Here is a 21227-nt window from a genome sequence, read left to right on the forward strand (position 1 = left end):
TGATTACATCAGCCAAGCTTGAACCCTCATGGGCATGCGAGAGTTTTTTCACGCCTGTCGGTGACGTCATTCACCTGTGAGCACGCCTTGTGGGAGGAGTGGTCCAGCCCCCTCGTCGGAATTCCTTTGTCTGAGAAGTTGCTGAGAGACTGGTGCTGTGCTTCATCAAATTTTTTTCAGAAACTGTGAGGCACATCCGAGTGGATACCATTCGACAAATTAAGCTGGTTTTCGGTGAAAATTTTAACGGCTGATGAGAGATTTTGGATTGTTTCTATCACTGTAAGGACTTCCCATGGAGCGGGACGTCGCGCAGCACTCCGAGGCGACGTCATCATCCTGTTTCAAGCTGAAAACCTCCAAATTTAAGCCTCTGTTGACCCAGCACGTCATGAGAGAACAGAGAACTTTCAAAAGAGGTCGGAATCAGCAGTTTATCCAGACATTCCACTGTTAAAGGAGATTTTTTTTTATGAAACACGTGTGGACGGATTGGTGCGTCGGCTTGCAGCCGCCACAGGAAAAACACCTCCGTTGGAAGCCTTAAGGACAAGTTGGAACATGCCTTGCTGTTAAACAATTTCTCAGATACTCACTCAACTGAAAGCCACCAAAAGCCGCCTGGATTTTACAAATGGTTATCAACACAGAGGTGTTTTTCCTGTGACGGGCGCGCCGCGCCGCCGAGCCGACACGCCAATCCGTCCGCACGTCTTTCATTAAAAAAATCTCCTTTAACAGTGGAATGTCCGGATAAACTGCTGATTCCGACCTCTTCTGAAAGTTCTCTGTTCTCTCACGACGTCCTGGGTCAACAGAGGCTTAAATTTGGAGGTTTTCAGCTTGAAACAGGATGACGACGTCGCCTTGGAGCGCTGCGCGACGTCCCGCTCCGTGGGAAGTCCTTACAGCGATAGAAACAATCCAAAATCTCTCATCAGCCGTTAAAATTTTTACCGAAAACCAGCTGAATTTCTCGAATGATGTCCACTCGGATGTGCCTCACAGCATTTGAAAAAATTTTGATCAAGCACAGCGCCAGTCTCTCAGCAACTTCTCAGACAATGAAAATCTGATGAGGGGGCTGGACCACTCCTCCCACAAGGCGTGCTCACAGGCGAATGACGTCACCGACAGGCGTGGAAAAACTCACGCATGCGCACGAAGGTTCAAGCTTGGCTGACGTAAAAACATATGAATCAAATCCATATAGTTTTTAAAAAAAATAAAACGGTCGGTTTCTTTTCTAATAGACCTCGTATATGCTACAGATCTTCCCACTGGTGAAATACTGAAGAGCAAACAAGTGAACAGATGAACAAAGCAGCTGTTAACGTTAAACAAGCTGAACAAGTACAAAACATTAGCTTCAAAAAAAGGAAATTTGTTAAGTGATCCCTTAAAAAAAGCCAGCGCATCTCCGGCTTTGGAGGAGAGGCCTCTTCAGACACCTACAGGTAGGGGGCACTCTGTGGCAGTTTAGGCCACAAAATGTCCATTGCATTTAAATGGTTGTTGTCAACCTCTGACTAATTTTAATATCTATTTATTTTGAGGAGATTTGGGGGGGGGAGGGGGAGATAGGCCAGAAACCCGTCTCCCCCACTTATTGAGGAAAGTATATTCTTTCTCTGGATTAATTCTACACTATTATTTACAGCGGTTTTTTACTCCTGATCAGTCTTGATTTAAAATTTGAGCTGAGTTGAACTGAATGTTTTAGCTTTTTTTTCTTCTCTTTCTTTCTTTCTTTTCCTTTTGCCCATTTTCACTATTTTTTAAGTGGAAGTTTGTCGTCTAAAGATCTGCAGCTTTTCTCTGATGTCACTGCTCCGTGGTGAACCTCCGATGTGCGCCGCTCGCCCTCCTCTCCCCGTGTGCCAGGTTTTCTGGTTCAGTTTGTCGAGTGGGTCCTCTGGTGGGGGGACAGCTTTGACCAGGAGACCCCTGGCCTCCATGTCTCTCTGTAATTTAATTACAATCGATCGAGGTCTGTCTGTAGCAGCGGGATTTGTACCCAGCGCTCTTCAGTGGTCGGGGGGGAAATCCAGTTTTTCTCTGAGAAGTGTCTCAATAAACGTTATCATCGAGTTTCCCTCCTTATTTTCCGGTACATTGTACAGTCTGATATTCTCCCTTCTTGCTCTTCCCTCCTGGTTGATCAGCTTCTCTTCATGTTGCCGCTGAATCTTAATGTTTCTTATCTCCCATTCGACTGTTAGCAGCCTAGCTTCGGCGCTGTCAATGCGCTCCTCCGCTTCTTCAACCCTCTGATTTGTTATGTTAATCTCATCTTTTATATCCTCCAATTGCTGACTGTTCTCTTTTCGGAATTCTAGTATTTCCTGCAGAATTCGTTCCATATTCGTCTTTGATCTTTCGGTGCTTCTCTGCCATCTGCCATCTTTAGCATTAGCACCTGCTTCTGTAGCTTGTCTTTCCTCCTCATTTTCGTTGAACTCAGCTGCGTTTTTCTTGCTTTTCGTCCTCATCTCCATTGTTACACCGCTATCTGATTGTTTTGGTAGATTTTGTGGTTATTCTCTAGTTAGCAGGCCATTTTAGTATTCCACTCAGAGCAGACCGTGTTTTACTCGGCCATCTCAGCGGTGGCGGAAACTGGAAGCCCTTGTATTATATTTTAGTTTATGAAAAGTCACTTCTAACAGGAGTTTGACCTTACAAAGGTATTTTGTGGACTTGGAAATGAGTGTTGGCGGAGGTTTGCGCTCTAAGAGCGTGATGCTCTAGTTTATAATAAAACTGAATATTAAATATGTTTAGTGAATTAACACAGTGGATATTTAATCAAATAAATTATTATTCATGATTTATTGATGATAGCTTCCTGTATCAACATGTCGACCAGCCGACCAGAGTCAAAATTGGCCCAAAACACCCTTGATTGAATTCTGACCAATGAGATGAGCATGAGTTCCGATCTCACTGTAAGCCCTGGTCTTGGCCTAAGTGACCACGTTGTTCTTGATATGAAGTTCCACTGTTACATGACTGTCTCAGAATGCGAACGAACTAAATATTCCTACGAGCATGCCGACATTGAAAGTCTGTCCGCATCTTTGAACCTTCAGTGGAATGACATTCTGGCCAATCATGACACAGATGGCAAATGGGTAACCTTTTGGGATGCTCTGACAAACTGTGTAAACCTTCATGTACCCCAGAAAACATTTCACTCCTCTGTCCCCACCCTTCCTCCTTGGCTTAACCAAACCGTCATGAGAAAAATCTGCAAGAAGTTCAGTCTTTGGAAGCGCTATTTAGTGTTAAAGGATGGACAAAGTTACTTGGAATATGCAAGAGCTAGAAATCCGGTGAAGTGGCAAATATGGAAAGCAGTTAAAACCTCCAGTTAAAACCAACAAAAAAAGATTCCCGATAACATCAAGAGCAACCCAAAGCTTTTCTGGCACTATGTTAATTCCAAAGTGAAGTCTAGGCAGCCAGTGTCTGACCTCCAGAAATCTGATGGCACTCTGACACATGAGATAAGGCCGAGCTGCTCAATAATTAGGTCTTGTCTCAGAGTGATGCTGAAAAACTAATTCATGCATTTATTTCCTCTAGGCTGGACTATTGTAATTCATTATTATCAGGTTGTCCTAAAAGTTCCCTAAAAAGCCTTCAGTTAATTCAAAATGCTGCAGCTAGAGTACTGACAGGGACTAGAAGGAGAGAGCATATCTCACCCATATTGGCCTCTCTTCATTGGCTTCCTGTTAATTCTAGAATAGAATTTAAAATTCTTCTTCTTACTTATAAGGTTTTGAATAATCAGGTCCCATCTTATCTTAGGGACCTCGTAGTACCATATCACCCCAATAGAGCGCTTCGCTCTCAGACTGCAGGCTTACTTGTAGTTCCTAGGGTTTGTAAGAGTAGAATGGGAGGCAGAGCCTTCAGCTTTCAGGCTCCTCTCCTGTGGAACCAGCTCCCAATTCAGATCAGGGAGACAGACACCCTCTCTACTTTTAAGATTAGGCTTAAAACTTTCCTTTTTGCTAAAGCTTATAGTTAGGGCTGGATCAGGTGACCCTGAACCATCCCTTAGTTATGCTGCTATAGACGTAGACTGCTGGGGGGTTCCCATGATGCACTGTTTCTTTCTCTTTTTGCTCTGTATGCACCACTCTGCATTTAATCATTAGTGATCGATCTCTGCTCCCCTCCACAGCATGTCTTTTTCCTGGTTCTCTCCCTCAGCCCCAACCAGTCCCAGCAGAAGACTGCCCCTCCCTGAGCCTGGTTCTGCTGGAGGTTTCTTCCTGTTAAAAGGGAGTTTTTCCTTCCCACTGTAGCCAAGTGCTTGCTCACAGGGGGTCGTTTTGACCGTTGGGGTTTTACATAATTATTGTATGGCCTTGCCTTACAATATAAAGCGCCTTGGGGCAACTGTTTGTTGTGATTTGGTGCTATATAAAAAAAAAAATTGAATTGAATTGAATTAATTAAGGGGAGGTGATGGTCTAGTGGTTAAGCGTTGGGCTTGAGACCAGAAGATCCTCAGTTCTAATCCCCGCCTGACTGGAAAATCACTAAGGGCCCTTGGGTTAAGGTTTTTAATCCCCTATTGCTCCCGGTGTGTAGTGAGCGCCTTGTATGGCAGCACCCTGACATTGGGGTGAATGTGAGGCATAATTGTAAAGCACTTTGAGTGCCTGATGCAGATGGAAAAGCGCTATATAAATGCAGTCCATTTACTTTTTTTTAATTACTTTGCCGAAGTATTCACAGATGAGGATTTCTCCTACATCCCTTCCCCGATCAATGCCTAGTGCACTGAGGAACTTAGCGATCTCCAGTTCACAGAGGCAGATGTGTTAAAGAAACTAAAAAACTTGAAGATAAATTCATCCCCTGGGCCGGATGGCCTGCACCCCTACATATTGGCGTTGATCACTAATGTAATTGCCAAACCCATCTGGCTTATTTTCAATGCGTCATTATCATCGGGTAGATTACCCCAAGACTGGAAGCAAGCCAATATCATGCCTGTCTTCAAGAAAGGTGACTGCTCTCTCGCTCAAAATTACCGACCAATAAGCTTGACATCAGTCCTTTGCAAAGTGATGGAAAGTCTAATTTGTGACAAAATCTTATACCAGATGATCAAAAATAGCTGGTTTACAGACTGCCAGCATGGTTTTCTGTGTGGCAGATCCACTTGCACCCAGCTTCTTATAGCCCTAGATTACTGGTCTGAAGCACTTGATTAAGGTTTGGGAGTTGATGTAGCCTCCCTCGACTTTCAAAAAGCTTTCAATTCAGTACCACACCAGTGTCTCTTGAGGAAGATATCAAGCCACAGCATTACCGGACGTGTTTTAGAATGGATCCAAGCTTTCCTACTGGAAGGGTCTCAGTGGGTTGTGGTCCATGGTGCCCCTTCTAATTGGACGGATGTCAGAAGTGGTGTGCCCCAAGGTAGTGTTCTAGGGCCAATATTGTTCCTGAATTATATTAATGACACACCGGATGTGGTCAATTACCCTTTACTTCTATTCACAGATGACGCCAAAATTTACTTGAGAGTCAAGGACACTGATGACTGCGAAAAACTCCAACAGGTCCTAAACTCACTTCAGGAATGGGCCAAGACATGGCAGCTACGCTTCCACCCTAGCAAGTGTACTATTTTACAGATTAGAAATAACCATCCTGATTTTGATTACTATATGCAAGACAACCAGACCCCAGTTAAACTAGTGGCAGTAGAAGAGTAGAAAGATTTAGGGGTAATAGTAGACAAGTCACTCCACTTCAAGACCAACATCCATAAAATACCAAATAAAGCCAATCAACTGGTTAGCTTCCTCTGGATGTCCTTAAACTATGTGGATGAGAGAATGTTTATCACCTTATACAAGACCATGATTTGTCCTCACCTCGAATACGCAGTAGTAGTATGATCTCCCTATATGTGGGGCCTCACTGAAGAATTAGAAAAGGTGCAACAGAGGGCCACAAAACGAGTTCCATCTCTAAAAAAAAACCTGTCATATACCGTCGGCTGAGAGGTGATCTTATTACAGTGTATAAACTTCTCACTGAAGATTCCCCCGTAGTCCCACCTGGCCTGCAGCTGGCCTCTCCGGATGTTGTCACAAGAGGACACAATAAGAAATTAATTTGGAACTGCTGCAGAACAGAGCGCCACAGGCATATCTTTTTGAATAGAACAGTGGTCTGGTGGAATTCTTTATCTGCATCCATCATCAGTAGTAGCAGCATAAACAACTTTAAGAACAACCTCGACACTCATTTCAAGACGCACCCAGTTATGTTTAACTTTAGAGCAACAGATAAACCAACTTCCCCCACGCAAACAGTACACTAATAAAGCCCCATGAACTCAGACCCCAGTCCCAGACTCAGACCCCAGACTCAGACCCCAGTCCCAGACTCAGACCCCACACTCAGACCCCAGTCCCATATTCAGACCCCAGTCCCAGACTCAGACCCCAGTCCCATATTCAGACCCCAGTCCCAGACTCAGACCCCAGTCCCATATTCAGACCCCACACTCAGACCCCAGTCCCAGACTCAGACCCCACACTCAGACCCCAGTCCCATATTCAGACCCCAGTCCCAGACTCAGACCCCAGTCCCATATTCAGACCCCACACTCAGACCCCAGTCCCAGACTCAGACCCCACACTCAGACCCCAGTCCCATATTCAGACCCCAGTCCCATATTCAGACCCCAGTCCCATATTCAGACCCCACACTCAGACCCCAGTCCCAGACTCAGACCCCAGTCCCAGACTCAGACCCCACACTCAGACCCCAGTCCCAGACTCAGACCCCAGTCCCATATTCAGACCCCAGTCCCATATTCAGACCCCAGTCCCAGACTCAGACCCCAGCCCACTCAGCCGTAGAGGATGGTAAACGGTAAATTAACAGTAAACACTGTTCACTGATGTACATGATTGTTATGTTATTGTGGGACAACGTGAGACAAGACACCCATCAATTTAATATATTATTCTAGATATTATCATTACTATGTTTATATAGAACAGTCAAACATAATACATACAGTATTTTAGAACTTTGGACATTTATTGCATCTCAACTGGACATCAAATAAATCTAAAATGTTTATTCTTGCCTTTTGTCTCAGTGAAGAGAAAATAATATCTATGCTGTGTGTGTGTGTGTGTGTGTGTGTGTGTGTGTGTGTGTGTGTGTGTGTGTGTGTGTGTGTGTGTGTGTGTGTGTGTGTGTATACTCCCGCCCACCTCTGTCTCTCATTGGCTTACCATGAAATTTTACTCTTCTGTAACCAGTCACCATCACCTATGCGGTTGCCCCGCCCCATCACCTCATTCATCTTCAACTGCTTACTCTAATTAAGAGTTGTGTGGGGCGGAGCCTATCCCAGCAGTCACAGGGCGTGAGGCGGGTTCACCCTGGACAGGACGCCAGTCTGTCACAGGGTCACATACAGACAAACACAGCCACACCTACAGACAATTTAAAGTTTCCAGTCCATCTAACCTGCGTGTCTGTGGATGTGGGAGGAAGCCGGAGCACCCGGACGGAACCCACACAAACACGGGGAGAACATGCAAATGCCACACAGAAAGATCACGGGTTTGAATCGAACCACTAACCACTAATCCACCGTGCCGCCTGCCCCCTCACCAAAGAAAAGAAAAAAACAAACATATTTTGCAGCTGAGAGATGAAAGCAGCTTCAGTGGTCTTAATTATTATAATGTGCCTCATTTTATTGTCAGTAATTTTTTTAAATTGTAATTTTATAAATTGTGAACTTTTTCTTGTTTTAGAGTAATAGACAGGTGTATCAATCAGGCAACAATACAGTTATATTGTCATCATAAATAAAGAAAAAAATTCAAAAAGGGTGAAAAAAGGAACCCAGCGGTGTAGTTTCTATTCCTATGTATCTTAAATTCAGCTCGTAGTCTAAAAATGTTCTTCAAACTCACTCTGACTGCGCTGATTTTCTTTTGGTTGTCCTCTGTGGTGCCGTCCCCTTGCTGATCCTGTTCGAGTCTTTGCACTTCATTTTCATGTATATTAATTTTGCTCAGTCTTGCTCGGTTGAGGTATGAAGTGAAGGAGATAGTTATATTTCTCACAAATCCTTTCATTGTGCCCCAGAGAACTCGAGGGTCCTCTCCTGAATTAGTGTTCCCTGAGATAAATGTTTTAAAGGTTTTTCTAAAATGATCACAGTGATCCTTGTTTTGGAGTCATGTGTGTTAAAGCGCCATCTTGTGGCTTTAGTGGGAGTCTTGGCAAGTGTAAGCTGTGATGTGACGACACGACGGTCAGATAAAGAGTTCAGATGAATCATAGTTGAATGAAGTTCAGAATATGAGAATGCAGAGGCCAGTCAATAATCTGTCCTTCAGCAGGTTTTGTGTCTGTGTGAATAAAAACTATACTGTCTTGATGAAGGTTTGTAGCTCTGAATAGATCTGTGAGAGTGAAATCGTCAACTAAACCTTGACAGGCAGCTGTAGAAGGAGGAATCTGTTGGGGAGGTGCACCAGATCTATCAAGTAAGGGATCGAGGACGGCGTTCATGTCAGCTCCAGTTATAACTGAAAAGTCCTGCAGGTCATATAATGTCTTACTAATTGTGCCAAAGAACTCTGAGCAAAAAGTTGTGGTATATGTACATAGAAATGCTATTTTCTGGACATATATATTTGTTTTAATGTAGGCAATACGACCATCCTCACTTTCATTTTCACTTTCACTTCCACTTGTTGGTAAGGATCAGCTACATCTCAGCACTGCCACCGCACCGCCAGCACACTGCCACCCGCACCACCAGCACACTGCCACCGCGCCGCCACCGCGCTGCCAGTACGCTGCCACCGTGCCGCCACCACGCTGCCAGCACGCTGCCACAGTGCCGCCACCGCACTGCCACCGCACCGCCAGCACACTGCCACCGCACCACCAGCACACTGCCACCGCGCCGCCAGCACGCTGCCACCGCGCTGCCACCGCGCTGCCAGTACGCTGCCACCGTGCCGCCACCACGCTGCCAGCACGCTGCCACAGTGCCGCCACCACACTGCCACCGCGCTGCCAGTACGCTGCCACCGTGCCGCCACCGCGCTGCCAGCACGCTGCCACCGCACCGCCAGCACACTGCCACCGCACCGCCACCGCGCTGCCACCGCGCTGCCAGCATGCTGCCACCGCGCTGCCAGCATGCTGCCACCGCGCTGCCACCGCACCACCAGCACACTGCCACCGCACCGCCACTGCACCGCCAGGACACTGCCACCGCACCGCCAGCACACTGCCACCGCACCGCCAGCATACTGCCACCGCACCGCCAGTGCACCACCAGCGCACTGCAGCTTTTAGAGTAGAAAGCAGCTGCAGGTGGAGTAGAGTAAGAATGATTCTACAGGTGTTTATCAGAGTGTTTAAAATGAGACTCCTGATTGAAGACCATGTCAATCTTATGTCTCTTAAACCTATCGAGACGCACTGAGCACTTACCGTTTATGTTCCAGCTAGCTATGTGTAGCATGTAGTTACTATAACAGACAGTACTGGGCAGAGTTTGTGTTCCTGCATTATAATCAGAGATGTGAAGATCCAGATATACAACCCCATGTCACCCCCTCCCCCCCCCCCAAAAAAGAAATAAAATAGGAATAAAATAAAATAAATGCAAACTTGCATCTAACACGTGCATTACTCTCATGTCATCAAAAGAAAAACAGCTGAAATTGTCCATAGTGCAAAATGAAAATTATCCATCAGCGTTAGAGTTCTTTGAGATTTTTTGGCCAAACAAAAGATGTGAAAATTCACTGCAACACTGAAGTTACTAATAGTTCAACTATTCAGGGCTGTGAAAACTCCGCGGAATTCCACAGATTTCCTCATGGGGAGGGGGGCGGGACTGTTAGTGTTGTACTCTTTAATTGTGATCGTTACTGAGTTTTTAAAATGCTTATCGCAAAGCATTCTCTTTTTTTACATCATGCAAGTTTTATAATTCCGCGGACACTGATCTGTGTGTTACAGATACAAATCAGTTTCCTCGGATCCGCAGAGTTTCGAGGAGAATAAAAGCCACTCAAAGTCTAGCTGTTACGACAGTTGTCGTAAAGCGGGACTGGTTGGTTGCTGCGGTGACGCTGTGTGGCTCCTGTGCGAAGCTTAGCTAAACGTAGCATGTGGACATCGCAGAGTTTTAGAACTTTCAAGTTTTTAAAAGAAGAATTTAGCAGCATGTCTGTGTCACGGAGCGACATCAGACAGAGCGAAGGTGGCGAGAAAGACGGTTTGAAAAAGTCTGATAAGGACAAGAATCCGTGGAATTGTTGGTGACTTCATGAACACACCTGAAAGATAAACGGGAAAAACAAACTGGTAAGAATTTTTTTCTCTCTCTGGAAAAGAAACATTGTGCTGTTCAAACAGAATTTCAGAAAAGATTATGTGCCTTTTTTTCTTTCATTAATCTCGACTTTCTTTGATTGAAAAAAGACATTGTGGCTTTGAATGAATTTAGGCTACATGAATTTACACAACAATGTAAATTAGTTTTTATTAATGTAGACTTTTTTCATGGGAAAAAAGACATTGTGGCTTTGAGTGGATTTACAGCAATTTACACAAGAATGTGTGGCTTTTTATTATTAGGTATGTTATTGATATTTTACCCTGATTTTTAAAATATTCTATTCTTTTTGAAATACTTTAACAGTGTTTTCAGTCTTCATGAATTTCATGTAGTTTAATTGTTCTGAGTTAATGCATAATTTGGTTTACAATGAAAAGGAAAATCATTCCAGGTCCTACTTCCATGTCGTATTCTGTTATTTCAACATGATCATTGATGGTTCAAATGAAGGGGTGAATCTAGGATCATTTAAATATACACTAATTTTGAGATTTGTTCTTCCAGGAGATGTTGAAAATCAGTAGATGAAAATTTAATTTGGTTTCTGGGGCCCCACAAGGTCCTAGACCCCGGCTCCTGGGGAGCTGCACCCCCCAGACCCCCCGTCGGATTTTACAATTTTCATTTCACAGCCCTGACTATAACAGAGCCTCCTGGGATTTAATCCATGTGACACTTATCCAGAGATCCCATGTGATTAGTTCAGAGTGTCAGACATCAGATTCCTTCATGAGTCTGCTGGTGGGTCTGGACGTCCTCAGCCTGGGTTCCAAACATCTGCACTTCTGATCCATGGGACAGCTTCAGTTTTTCCGGGTAAGTCAGGAACAGAATGAAGCTGAGTTTTCTCACTGACTCCATTACTTGGGAAAAAGAGTGTCGCCATTTGATGGTGTAGTTACTGTAGTCCACGGCAAAGCGGGTTTCTTTGACGCTGACCTCGATGCGAGCACCTCTGGCTGCTTTCAGGATGCCGTCTCAGTCTGTGTCACGTAAACTCTTACAGATCAGGGTGCAGAATCCGGTGCTGTGCTCTGGTCCGATGTGAGGATGAAATAAAGTCCACAGCATCACCGTTCCCAGCTTTTTCCGGCAGGTTGATCATGTGAACGTTGTCTCTGCGGCACCAAACTTCCAGCTTCACGATCATTGCTTCAAATTTGCAGCGTTTTTTAATTAATTAATTGATTGATTTATTTATTTTTATTAACACTTTTATTGATAAAGCATGTCAAATTTCACAAAGTTTCACTCTGTACAATACTTTTGCTTTATCAAATACAACTTTACAACTAATCTAAGTGGGGGGGGGGGCACCAAACCACAGTCCCACCTACACAAGTGTGAGGGTGAGAACAACTCACAGACAGTCAGACCTAATAGGTTTTACATATTCCACATACGGTAGAAAATGTCCGTGTTTATCTCTCGGACTATCTTCATCCAGCCCTCGATGGTTCTGGTTTGAATCTTCTCCTCGTCAGGGCCTTCTTGCTTGCTGCCAATAAAATGTATAGAAATTTCTTATCTTTAGAGTTCAATTTGTCCTCCGGTATGTTACTTATTTATTTTTATTGATTTATTTTAATTTATTTATATACACACACACAAGTTACACAGATAAAAGGGTTTCAAAAGTTAGAGGAAAAGCAGCTGAGAAAACATTCTGTATATGTTCCTGTGTTCTCAACCAGGACTGACGGGTGACTTGGCAGTCCCAAAAAATATGGAAATAATTGGCACCCAAACCCCGGGGAGGATGAAAAATCTCATATTTTTCTCACTTCTCTTTAACATAGTGTTATCTTTTTGACACCGCAGGATGCTGTGGTATAATCTTGATATGATTTTGTTTAGTTGTTTAGTCTCTGCAAGGTTTCAAAACACTGGAGTGCCCCCATGTGGACAAATGAACAATAATCCCCCAACTCTTGAATCTGTCATCATGTTGATTTGGGGTAAAATCTGGATCATATGCACACCAGCTTAAAAATTTTGAGGTGTCCATCAAACCACACAGCTTAATGGCTTCATTCCAGGCAGATATCATTACAAGAGATATGGTTTCATCTGTGACGTGAATTTTATTCTGTAATTTGATTTCAGCTAATAAGGCTTTAATTGGTATTGTCTTAACATTAATCTGCTCCAGATCTTTCCATCCTGTGATGTAATCTGTAGAACACAAACATCTCAACTGGGCAGCACAATAATATTCTTGTTAACAAGTGAGCCCCCCCCCCCCCATCTTTTTTTCAGTTGTAGGTTTTATATTTAACTCACTTTTTGTTCCTTTCCACATGTATTTTGGCAGCAGTCTGCCCCCCTCTACAAACTGCTTTTGGGGTGTTGGAGTTGGTAAGCTTTGAAATAAGTACGGCACTCGGGGAAGGATGTTTAATCTAATTGAATCAATCCTCGAGGTATGATATTCCACCTCTGGATATCTGATTTTATTTGTATATTCACAGGGCCATAGTTAGCTTCAAACATTCTACCAAAGTCTCGATGTAATATCACCCCGAGGTATTTGATACTGTCTGCATCCCATTTCCATTTATAACAGTCCTTGATTTGTTCTGGTCATTGGTACCTGTGTTTTATTTACATTAACCCTGTACCCTGAAGAGGAGCCATAATGTGACAATACCTTCATGATTTTGGGGAGAGCCTGAGTGGGGGAAGATATTGTTAATAATAAATTGTCAGTAAAAAGTGCCGGTTTTTGTTCCCCTCCTGCTCTCAGTGCTCCAATCACATCCCGTCTCTGTCTGATCCATCGGGTTAAAGGTTCAATAAACAAGGTGAAGAGGAGTGGCGAGATGCAGCAACCTCATCGTGTCCCGCGCTCCAATATGAACGATTCAGTGACGTCTCCATTAATTCTGATCCTAGCTGTTGGCTTATAGTATAAACCTGAAATATCATCAATTCTAGATTTATCAAAGCCAATTTTTTTCAAGCACCTTCTATAAAAAGGTCCACTTCACTGAATCAAACGTCTTTTCAGCATCTAAACGTCACGCTAAGGTCTGTAATTTGTGTTCATCAGCTTGCCTCATCATGGGTCGAACCCTCCTGATACTATCTTGAGTCTTTGTTTGAAACCTGTTTGATCTTTATGTAATTAATCCTAGTAAAATTGTTTCAAGTCTCTTTGACGTAATAGAGGTGAACAATTTATAGTCTTTATTTATTAAAACACAAATTGGATGATAGTTATCACATTTAATCTATCATTTCCTTCTTTTGGGATGATAGAAATTATTGCTTCACTCCATGGGAGGGGGAGTACTGTTGAATGCTTTCAGCACAGTTTGGACCAAGTAGTCCTGCATTATTTTGTACCATTCTGGTCCAAAACCGTCTTCCTCCCTTCAAATTTTTAACTGCTGTGCATCTACATTTCTTCTTTGCTTATTGTGGATAATAACTTTTTATTTTGTTCCTCTGTCAGTGTTGGTAGTTGTAGTTTGGACAAGAAGGTTTTGACATCCTGATTATTGTCTTTGTAAGGTTAAGAATATAGACTTTTATAATGCTCCTGAAAACATTGTTGAATTGTTCCTGTTCAGTTACTGTTTCGCCGTCAGAAGAATTCCTTATTTTATTTGTGGTCCTCTCTGCCTGTACTGTTGCTTACTAAAAATCTCCTCGCACCCCCGAAAACTATTAAACAAAGAACATCATAGAAAAAATAGAAATCAAACTGAGATAGTCCTAACCTCCAAGGTAGGGGTCTCGGCAGTCGACCCTGCTTCACCTCCAAAGGCAGCTTCTTCATCGGTCAGTGAAGGAGGCTCTTTACGGCTGACACCACACTGTCAAAGTGCCTGTCGGAAACCTTATTTACTTATTATTTACCAATAACCTGATTTAAAAACAGTCATAAATAGTAAAGATGAAGTAGATAAACTTCAGTTTTCAGAAGGTGAGGGTGAGATCATCTTGAAGGCTCTGAGTTTTTCTTTGTAGCCTTGTTCCCTCTTTTTTGACTGTTTTTATGCTGTTCAGCTGTTGTAGAAAAGCTTGAATCTTCGACTGGACTGGGTTGTTTGACGTGAGGACGTTTCGCTTCAAATCGCGGAGGCTTCCTCAGCTAAAATTCTTGCTCTGGTAGTCTGACTTCTGTCTTGACCCTTGTAGACCCTTGGTTCTTCTCTACAAGGGTCAAGACAGAAGGAAACAGTAATTCATTAGATTACCGTTACAGAAAACAATAAGGCCGTTTGTAAGTGCATTTATTTTAACACCGTTATTCCCATCACTGACTCTGACCTCTTGTTTATTACCTGAGCACGCGTTTGGTCCCTCCCAGGTTTCCACCTTAACTTCTTTTAGCCCCTCCCATATTTTATCTGACATTCTATCAGTAAGAGTGAAGGAGGAAGTTTACAAGACAGTAGTGAGACCAGCTATGTTGGACGGCTTACGTAGAGATGGTGGCGCTACCAAAAAGACAGGAGGCGGAGCTGAAGATGTTGAGATTCTCTTTGGGATTGACAAGAAAGGACAAGATTAGGAATGAACATATCAGAGGGACAGCTCAGGTGGGACGGTTTGGAGACAAAGTCAGAGAGGCGAGATTGAGATGATTTGGACATGTGCAGAGGAGGGACCCAGGGTATATAGGGAGAAGGATGCTGAGGATGGAGCCACCAGGCAGGAGGAGAAGAGGAAGGACAAAGAGGAGGTTTATGGATGTGCTGAGGGAGGACATGCAGGTGGTTGGAGAGACAGAGGAAGACACAGAGGACAGGGTGAGATCTCCTGTGACGTTTAACGTCTTTATTAAAAGTGCTAAAAAGCACATCCATATAAAATCTGCCATACTTAAATCCAGTGTGTTACTTCCTCATACAATCAATACTTAAATCCAGTGTGTTATTTCCTCATACAATCAATTGATTACCTTTTTAAACAATATTAGATCGTTTAAAAGTAATCGCCCGGAAGGCCAACTTGCCGAGCACAGATCAATGTAGTTGGATCATAGGAGTATAAATCGATACATCGATGTCGTAGATGAATCGTTACACCGCCATGTAACTTGTAAAGCGCTCTATAAATCCACATCATTATTATTTATTATTATTGTTCCTGTTTTCCACCGGAGAATGTTTTTGTGAGGGGCTGTAGCGCCTCCACTGGTAGGCTGACCACACACACTTGGGGGTCAAAGGTGATTTCTGACTATTTGTCTCTCAGGTCTCTCTCTCTCCAGGTGGACGAGGACCACATAGAATCTGTCTCTCTACCAGCAGACAGATTTTCCCGTCTGTCCCTGTCCTCCTTTTTCATTGGTGGGCTGCCATCAGAAGAGCAGTCCCATCTACCAATCAGATTACAGAAGGTCTCCAGGTCCTTCAGAGGCTGCATCCAGAACCTAGCTGTGAGCGGCGTGTAAGACACACACACACACACACACACACACACACCTCTCACTGTCTGTTTCTGATTCGCTAATTGCTGTTGTGATTGACGGCTTCCTCCAGATTGATTGACCTATCAGGTGCTGTTCGGTATGAAGGGGTGGAGCTCGATAGGTGTCTGTTAGAGGAGAAGGACACAGGGGCGGTGCTTCCTGATGACCAGGATATAGACCCAACTCCTGACCCTGCCCATATGCTGATAGCCCCGCCCACCCTGCTCAGCTCCCTAAAAGCAGTAAATGAGTTATTTAGGTTTTGTTTATTTGTGGAACTCTTTTTAATGACTGCACTAATCACTTCCTGTTTGTTGATGTGCACGTGCTGCAGTGCACGTCAGACACAGAGCCAAGCTTCCTGCCATCGGCTGCTCAGTTTGGTTTGTCCAAACACAGTCACATGACCTTCAGCATCAACCCCAGCAAAGTACGCAAAAGGTGAGAGGTCATGATGCTCCAGAGAGGACCCCGTGTTCAGACGTTACTGTAACCTACAGAAGTAATCACATTACTCTGTAACAGACCCCCGTGTTCAGACGTTACTGTAACCTACAGAAGTAATCACATTACTCTGTAACAGACCCCCGTGTTCAGACGTTACTGTAACCTACAGAAGTAATCACATTACTCTGTAACAGACCCCCGTGTTCAGACGTTACTGTAACCTACAGAAGTAATCACATTACTCTGTAACAGACCCCCGTGTTCAGACGTTACTGTAACCTACAGAAGTAATCACATTACTCTGTAACAGACCCCCGTGTTCAGACGTTACTGTAACCTACAGAAGTAATCACATTACTCTGTAACAGACCCCCGTGTTCAGACGTTACTGTAACCTACAGAAGTAATCACATTACTCTGTAACAGACCCCCGTGTTCAGACGTTACTGTAACCTACAGAAGTAATCACATTACTCTGTAACAGACCCCCGTGTTCAGACGTTACTGTAACCTACAGAAGTAATCACATTACTCTGTAACAGACCCCCGTGTTCAGACGTTACTGTAACCTACAGAAGTAATCACATTACTCTGTACCAGACCCCCGTGTTCAGACGTTACTGTAACCTACAGAAGTAATCACATTACTCTGTAACAGACCCCCGTGTTCAGACGTTACTGTAACCTACAGAAGTAATCACATTACTCTGTAACAGACCCCCGTGTTCAGACGTTACTGTAACCTACAGAAGTAATCACATTACTCTGTAACAGACCCCCGTGTTCAGACGTTACTGTAACCTACAGAAGTAATCACATTACTCTGTAACAGACCCCCCCGTTCAGACGTTACTGTAACCTGCAGAAGTAATCACATTACTCTGTAACAGACCCCCGTGTTCAGACGTTACTGTAACCTACAGAAGTAATCACATTACTCTGTAACAGACCCCCGTGTTCAGACGTTACTGTAACCTACAGAAGTAATCACATTACTCTGTACCAGACCCCCCCATTCAGACGTTACTGTAACCTGCAGAAGTAATCACATTACTCTGTACCAGACCCCCCGTTCAGACGTTACTGTAAACTGCAGAAGTAATCACATTACTCTGTACCAGACCCCCCCGTTCAGACGTTACTGTAACCTACAGAAGTAATCACATTACTCTGTACCAGACCCCCGTGTTCAGACGTTACTGTAACCTACAGAAGTAATCACATTACTCTGTACCAGACCCCCGTGTTCAGACGTTACTGTAACCTACAGAAGTAATCACATTACTCTGTACCAGACCCCGTGTTCAGACGTTACTGTAACCTACAGAAGTAATCACATTACTCTGTACCAGACCCCGTGTTCAGACGTTACTGTAACCTACAGAAGTAATCACATTACTCTGTAACAGACCCCCGTGTTCAGACGTTACTGTAACCTACAGAAGTAATCACATTACTCTGTACCAGACCCCGTGTTCAGACGTTACTGTAACCTACAGAAGTAATCACATTACTCTGTAACAGACCCCCGTGTTCAGACGTTACTGTAACCTACAGAAGTAATCACATTACTCTGTACCAGACCCCCCCGTTCAGACGTTACTGTAACCTGCAGAAGTAATCACATTACTCTGTACCAGACCCCCCGTTCAGACGTTACTGTAACCTGCAGAAGTAATGTGATTACTCTGTAACAGACCCCGTGTTCAGACGTTATTGTAACCATACATAAGTAATGTGATTACTCTGTAACAGACCCCGTGTTCAGACATTATTGTAACCATACATAAGTAATGTGATTACTCTGTAACAGACCCCGTGTTCAGACATTATTGTAACCATACATAAGTAATGTGATTACTCTGTAACAGACCCCGTGTTCAGACATTATTGTAACCATACATAAGTAATGTGATTACTCTGTAACAGACCCCGTGTTCAGACATTATTGTAACCATACATAAGTAATGTGATTACTCTGTAACAGACCCCGTGTTCAGACATTATTGTAACCATACATAAGTAATGTTTACTCTGTAACAGACCCCTGTGTTCAGATGTTACTGTAACTTACAGAAGTAATCTGATTACTCTGTAACAGACTCTGTTGTCTGTAGTGTGTCTCTCAGGTTGTCAGTCCGCAGCCAAGCTCAGGACGGTGTCCTCATCCTCCTGTCTCACTCTAAGCACATGGACTACGCCGTCCTGTGGATGGAGGCGGGACAAGTCAGGCTCTCAGCTGATTTGGGGAAAGGCCCCACCTCTGTGACATCATCTGTTGTTCTGAATGACGGACAGTGGCACACAGTGAGTTTACTGTTAGCATGCTAACAAATACTAAAAACTGGAGGAGGGGCAGTGGGCGGAGCTTAAGGGCTTTTCAAAAGTTGTTTTCACCTTATTTCACAAAGTTGAACACTTTTATATTCCTTCTGAACTGTTATAACCCTGAATCAGAAAACATTGGAATGATATGGACAATTCACACAAACAAACAAAAGACCTTTGACTTCTTTTTCATTACAGACAGGATACCAGGGATGAGAATGGGCAAAGAAAAAACACTGAAAATCACGTCACGTTTTGCGTTTAATGATGACATCATCAGCAAGCGACAGGCAGCCAGTCTGCTCAGTGGCTACAAACATTTGTTATCGGACTGAAAGTTAGCAGAACTAAATTTATCGGAAGATAATTGGTCCGATGATGGATTTAAAACTTATCTAAAAAAATGAATCCACTAGCAAAAACATTAGCTTTGATAATTATGTGCTATCAGATTAGCTGAACTGTGTCCACCACTGATCATGTGAGTTTGCAGCCCAACTACTGATGTCAGTCAGCAGGAAAACCTCACAGGCACAAACAGCAAAGTATCATTTAAAAAACACACGTCCTGAGCACCAGCTAGACCGCAGTCTGTGGAATTCACCACAATAAAAAATAAAACTGATGCAGGACGATTTCAGCATGCAGGCTATAACGGACTGATGCAGCAGGTGGCAGCAATGCAACAATAACATGCTGGCTGCTGTTATACTCCATAAAAGAAGAAGGGTTTGTTTATTTTCTCCATATAGTCACGTTTTCAGACAAAGTATTTTGTCAAAATAAAGCCATAAAATATATATTTTTTAAGTTTGCGGTTTTATATGAAGAAATAAACAAAACATGGAAACAAATTTTGACAAATTCGTACACAAACGCTGGTTTTGCAGCTCACTGAATTTCACTTCAGTACGTGCACAGTAACTGCACCACACTTACAAATTTCAGTGATTGCAAACACATTTGAATTGCCTGAATAGAATTCTCGGACACACACCTGATCACTGGGCGTCGCTGAGCGGTCCCAGCGCTGTGGGCTTTGGGGCTTGCGGTGCTTCTTCTGCGCTCTGGACCCGGGCAGATTAGTCTGTTTAATATTAATTTGGTGACAGGTTTCTTTGTCTTGCAGTGCTCTTCCAAGGTTTTGTTGAAGAAATCCGACCCTGACGTGCAGAGGACTTTACTGGGGAGCTCAACCTTGCAGATGAATTCAAATGAGTCTTGTCTTTGTCCTGTCCACCTCCCTGTCCAAACATGTCCACTTAAACCCTTTTTTTTTTTTTTTTTTTTTTTTTACAACACCCCTATCGATGTCTTTAACGTGGTCTTCGTCCTCTCTCTCTCTGTAATTTTGGCCACGTTACAGATGCAGCTCAACACACCAAAACTTGCAGAAATTCAAAATGTCCAGGTACTTTCAGTGACTTTAGAGTTACAGAGATTCTGATATTCTGAAAGCTCACTGTTATAGAAAAAGTGACCAATGACATCGCGCGTTTTAGTGTGCAGTTTCAGCACTGCGGTTCCGTGCATATGAGGAAAGATTTAACAAGTACGGCTGGCCCCACTGCACACCCCGGATTTACGCTGATCTCAGAAATGGTCCTAAAACTCAGAAATCCGCAGATCCACAGAAGATTTTCATCCCTGTGGATACACCAAAGATATATATATATTTGGTCAACTTCATTTCGAGTCATGATAAATAAATAAATAAAAATTTCAGTACATGAAGGAATACGAAGCTGATCACCTGTGATCACTGATCCCTCAGACAGCACTCAAGAACCATCATTCATCAATAGCTGATATAACCACATGGGCAAGAGATTACTTTGGGAAACCTTTGTCGAGCACTAAAATATGGAGTTACTTTCACACATGCCACTTAAAAGTTTACTGTGCTAAAAAGAAGTCTGATGTTAACCTTGTCCAGAAGCAGCATCTACTTATCAGGGCTCAGAGGTACCTGGGTTAGTCCATCACACAGTGGAAACGTGTATTTTGGTCCAAAGAGTTGATATTCAAGATCTTGGGAAGAAATGACACTATTTGCTCCAGCCAAAATACAAAAAGGACCATCGAGGCTGTTATCAGCAACAAGTCAAAAATCCAGAGTCTGTCCTGGTCTGGGGTTTTGTCCGTGTCCATGTCAAAGGTCATTTACACTCTGTGATGCAGCATAAATGCGGAAAAGTACACTGAGATTTTAGAGCAACATGTGCTGCCTTTAAGATGACGTCTTTTCCAGGGATGTCCACGAAATTTACGACAAGACAGAACCACTGGCGGCTGGTGCTAAAAATTTTAAGGAGGAAACAGATTTAAATTAATTTAAATTTTGGAGGAAACAAAGTAAAAAAGGACTTCATACGGGGGGGCAACAAAAGAACAAACTAAAGAAATCAAAATCACAACACAAATGGTAAATGGACTGCATTTATTACGCGCTTTTCCATCTGCATCAGACACTCAAAGTGCTTTACAGTAATGCCTCACATTCACCCTGATGTCAGGGTTCTGCCATACAAGGCGCTCACTACACACCTGGACCAGACACCGGACTAGGGGATTAAAGACCTTGCCCAAGGG

General features: G+C 43.4%; 1 protein-coding gene across 1 annotated transcript in view; it reads left to right on the forward strand.

Moving 5' to 3' along the window:
• lama1 (laminin, alpha 1) overlaps positions 1–21227 on the forward strand; it is a 309926-nt gene that overhangs the window by 260311 nt on the left and 28388 nt on the right. The window contains 4 exon segments of the mRNA XM_034180072.1: positions 15644–15838; positions 15931–16102; positions 16195–16301; positions 18425–18614. Coding sequence (XP_034035963.1) covers positions 15644–15838; positions 15931–16102; positions 16195–16301; positions 18425–18614 — 664 coding nt within the window.

The sequence above is a fragment of the Thalassophryne amazonica genome, chromosome 1 (genome assembly GCF_902500255.1).
Source record: "Thalassophryne amazonica chromosome 1, fThaAma1.1, whole genome shotgun sequence".
In the NCBI taxonomy this organism is placed as follows: domain Eukaryota; kingdom Metazoa; phylum Chordata; class Actinopteri; order Batrachoidiformes; family Batrachoididae; genus Thalassophryne; species Thalassophryne amazonica.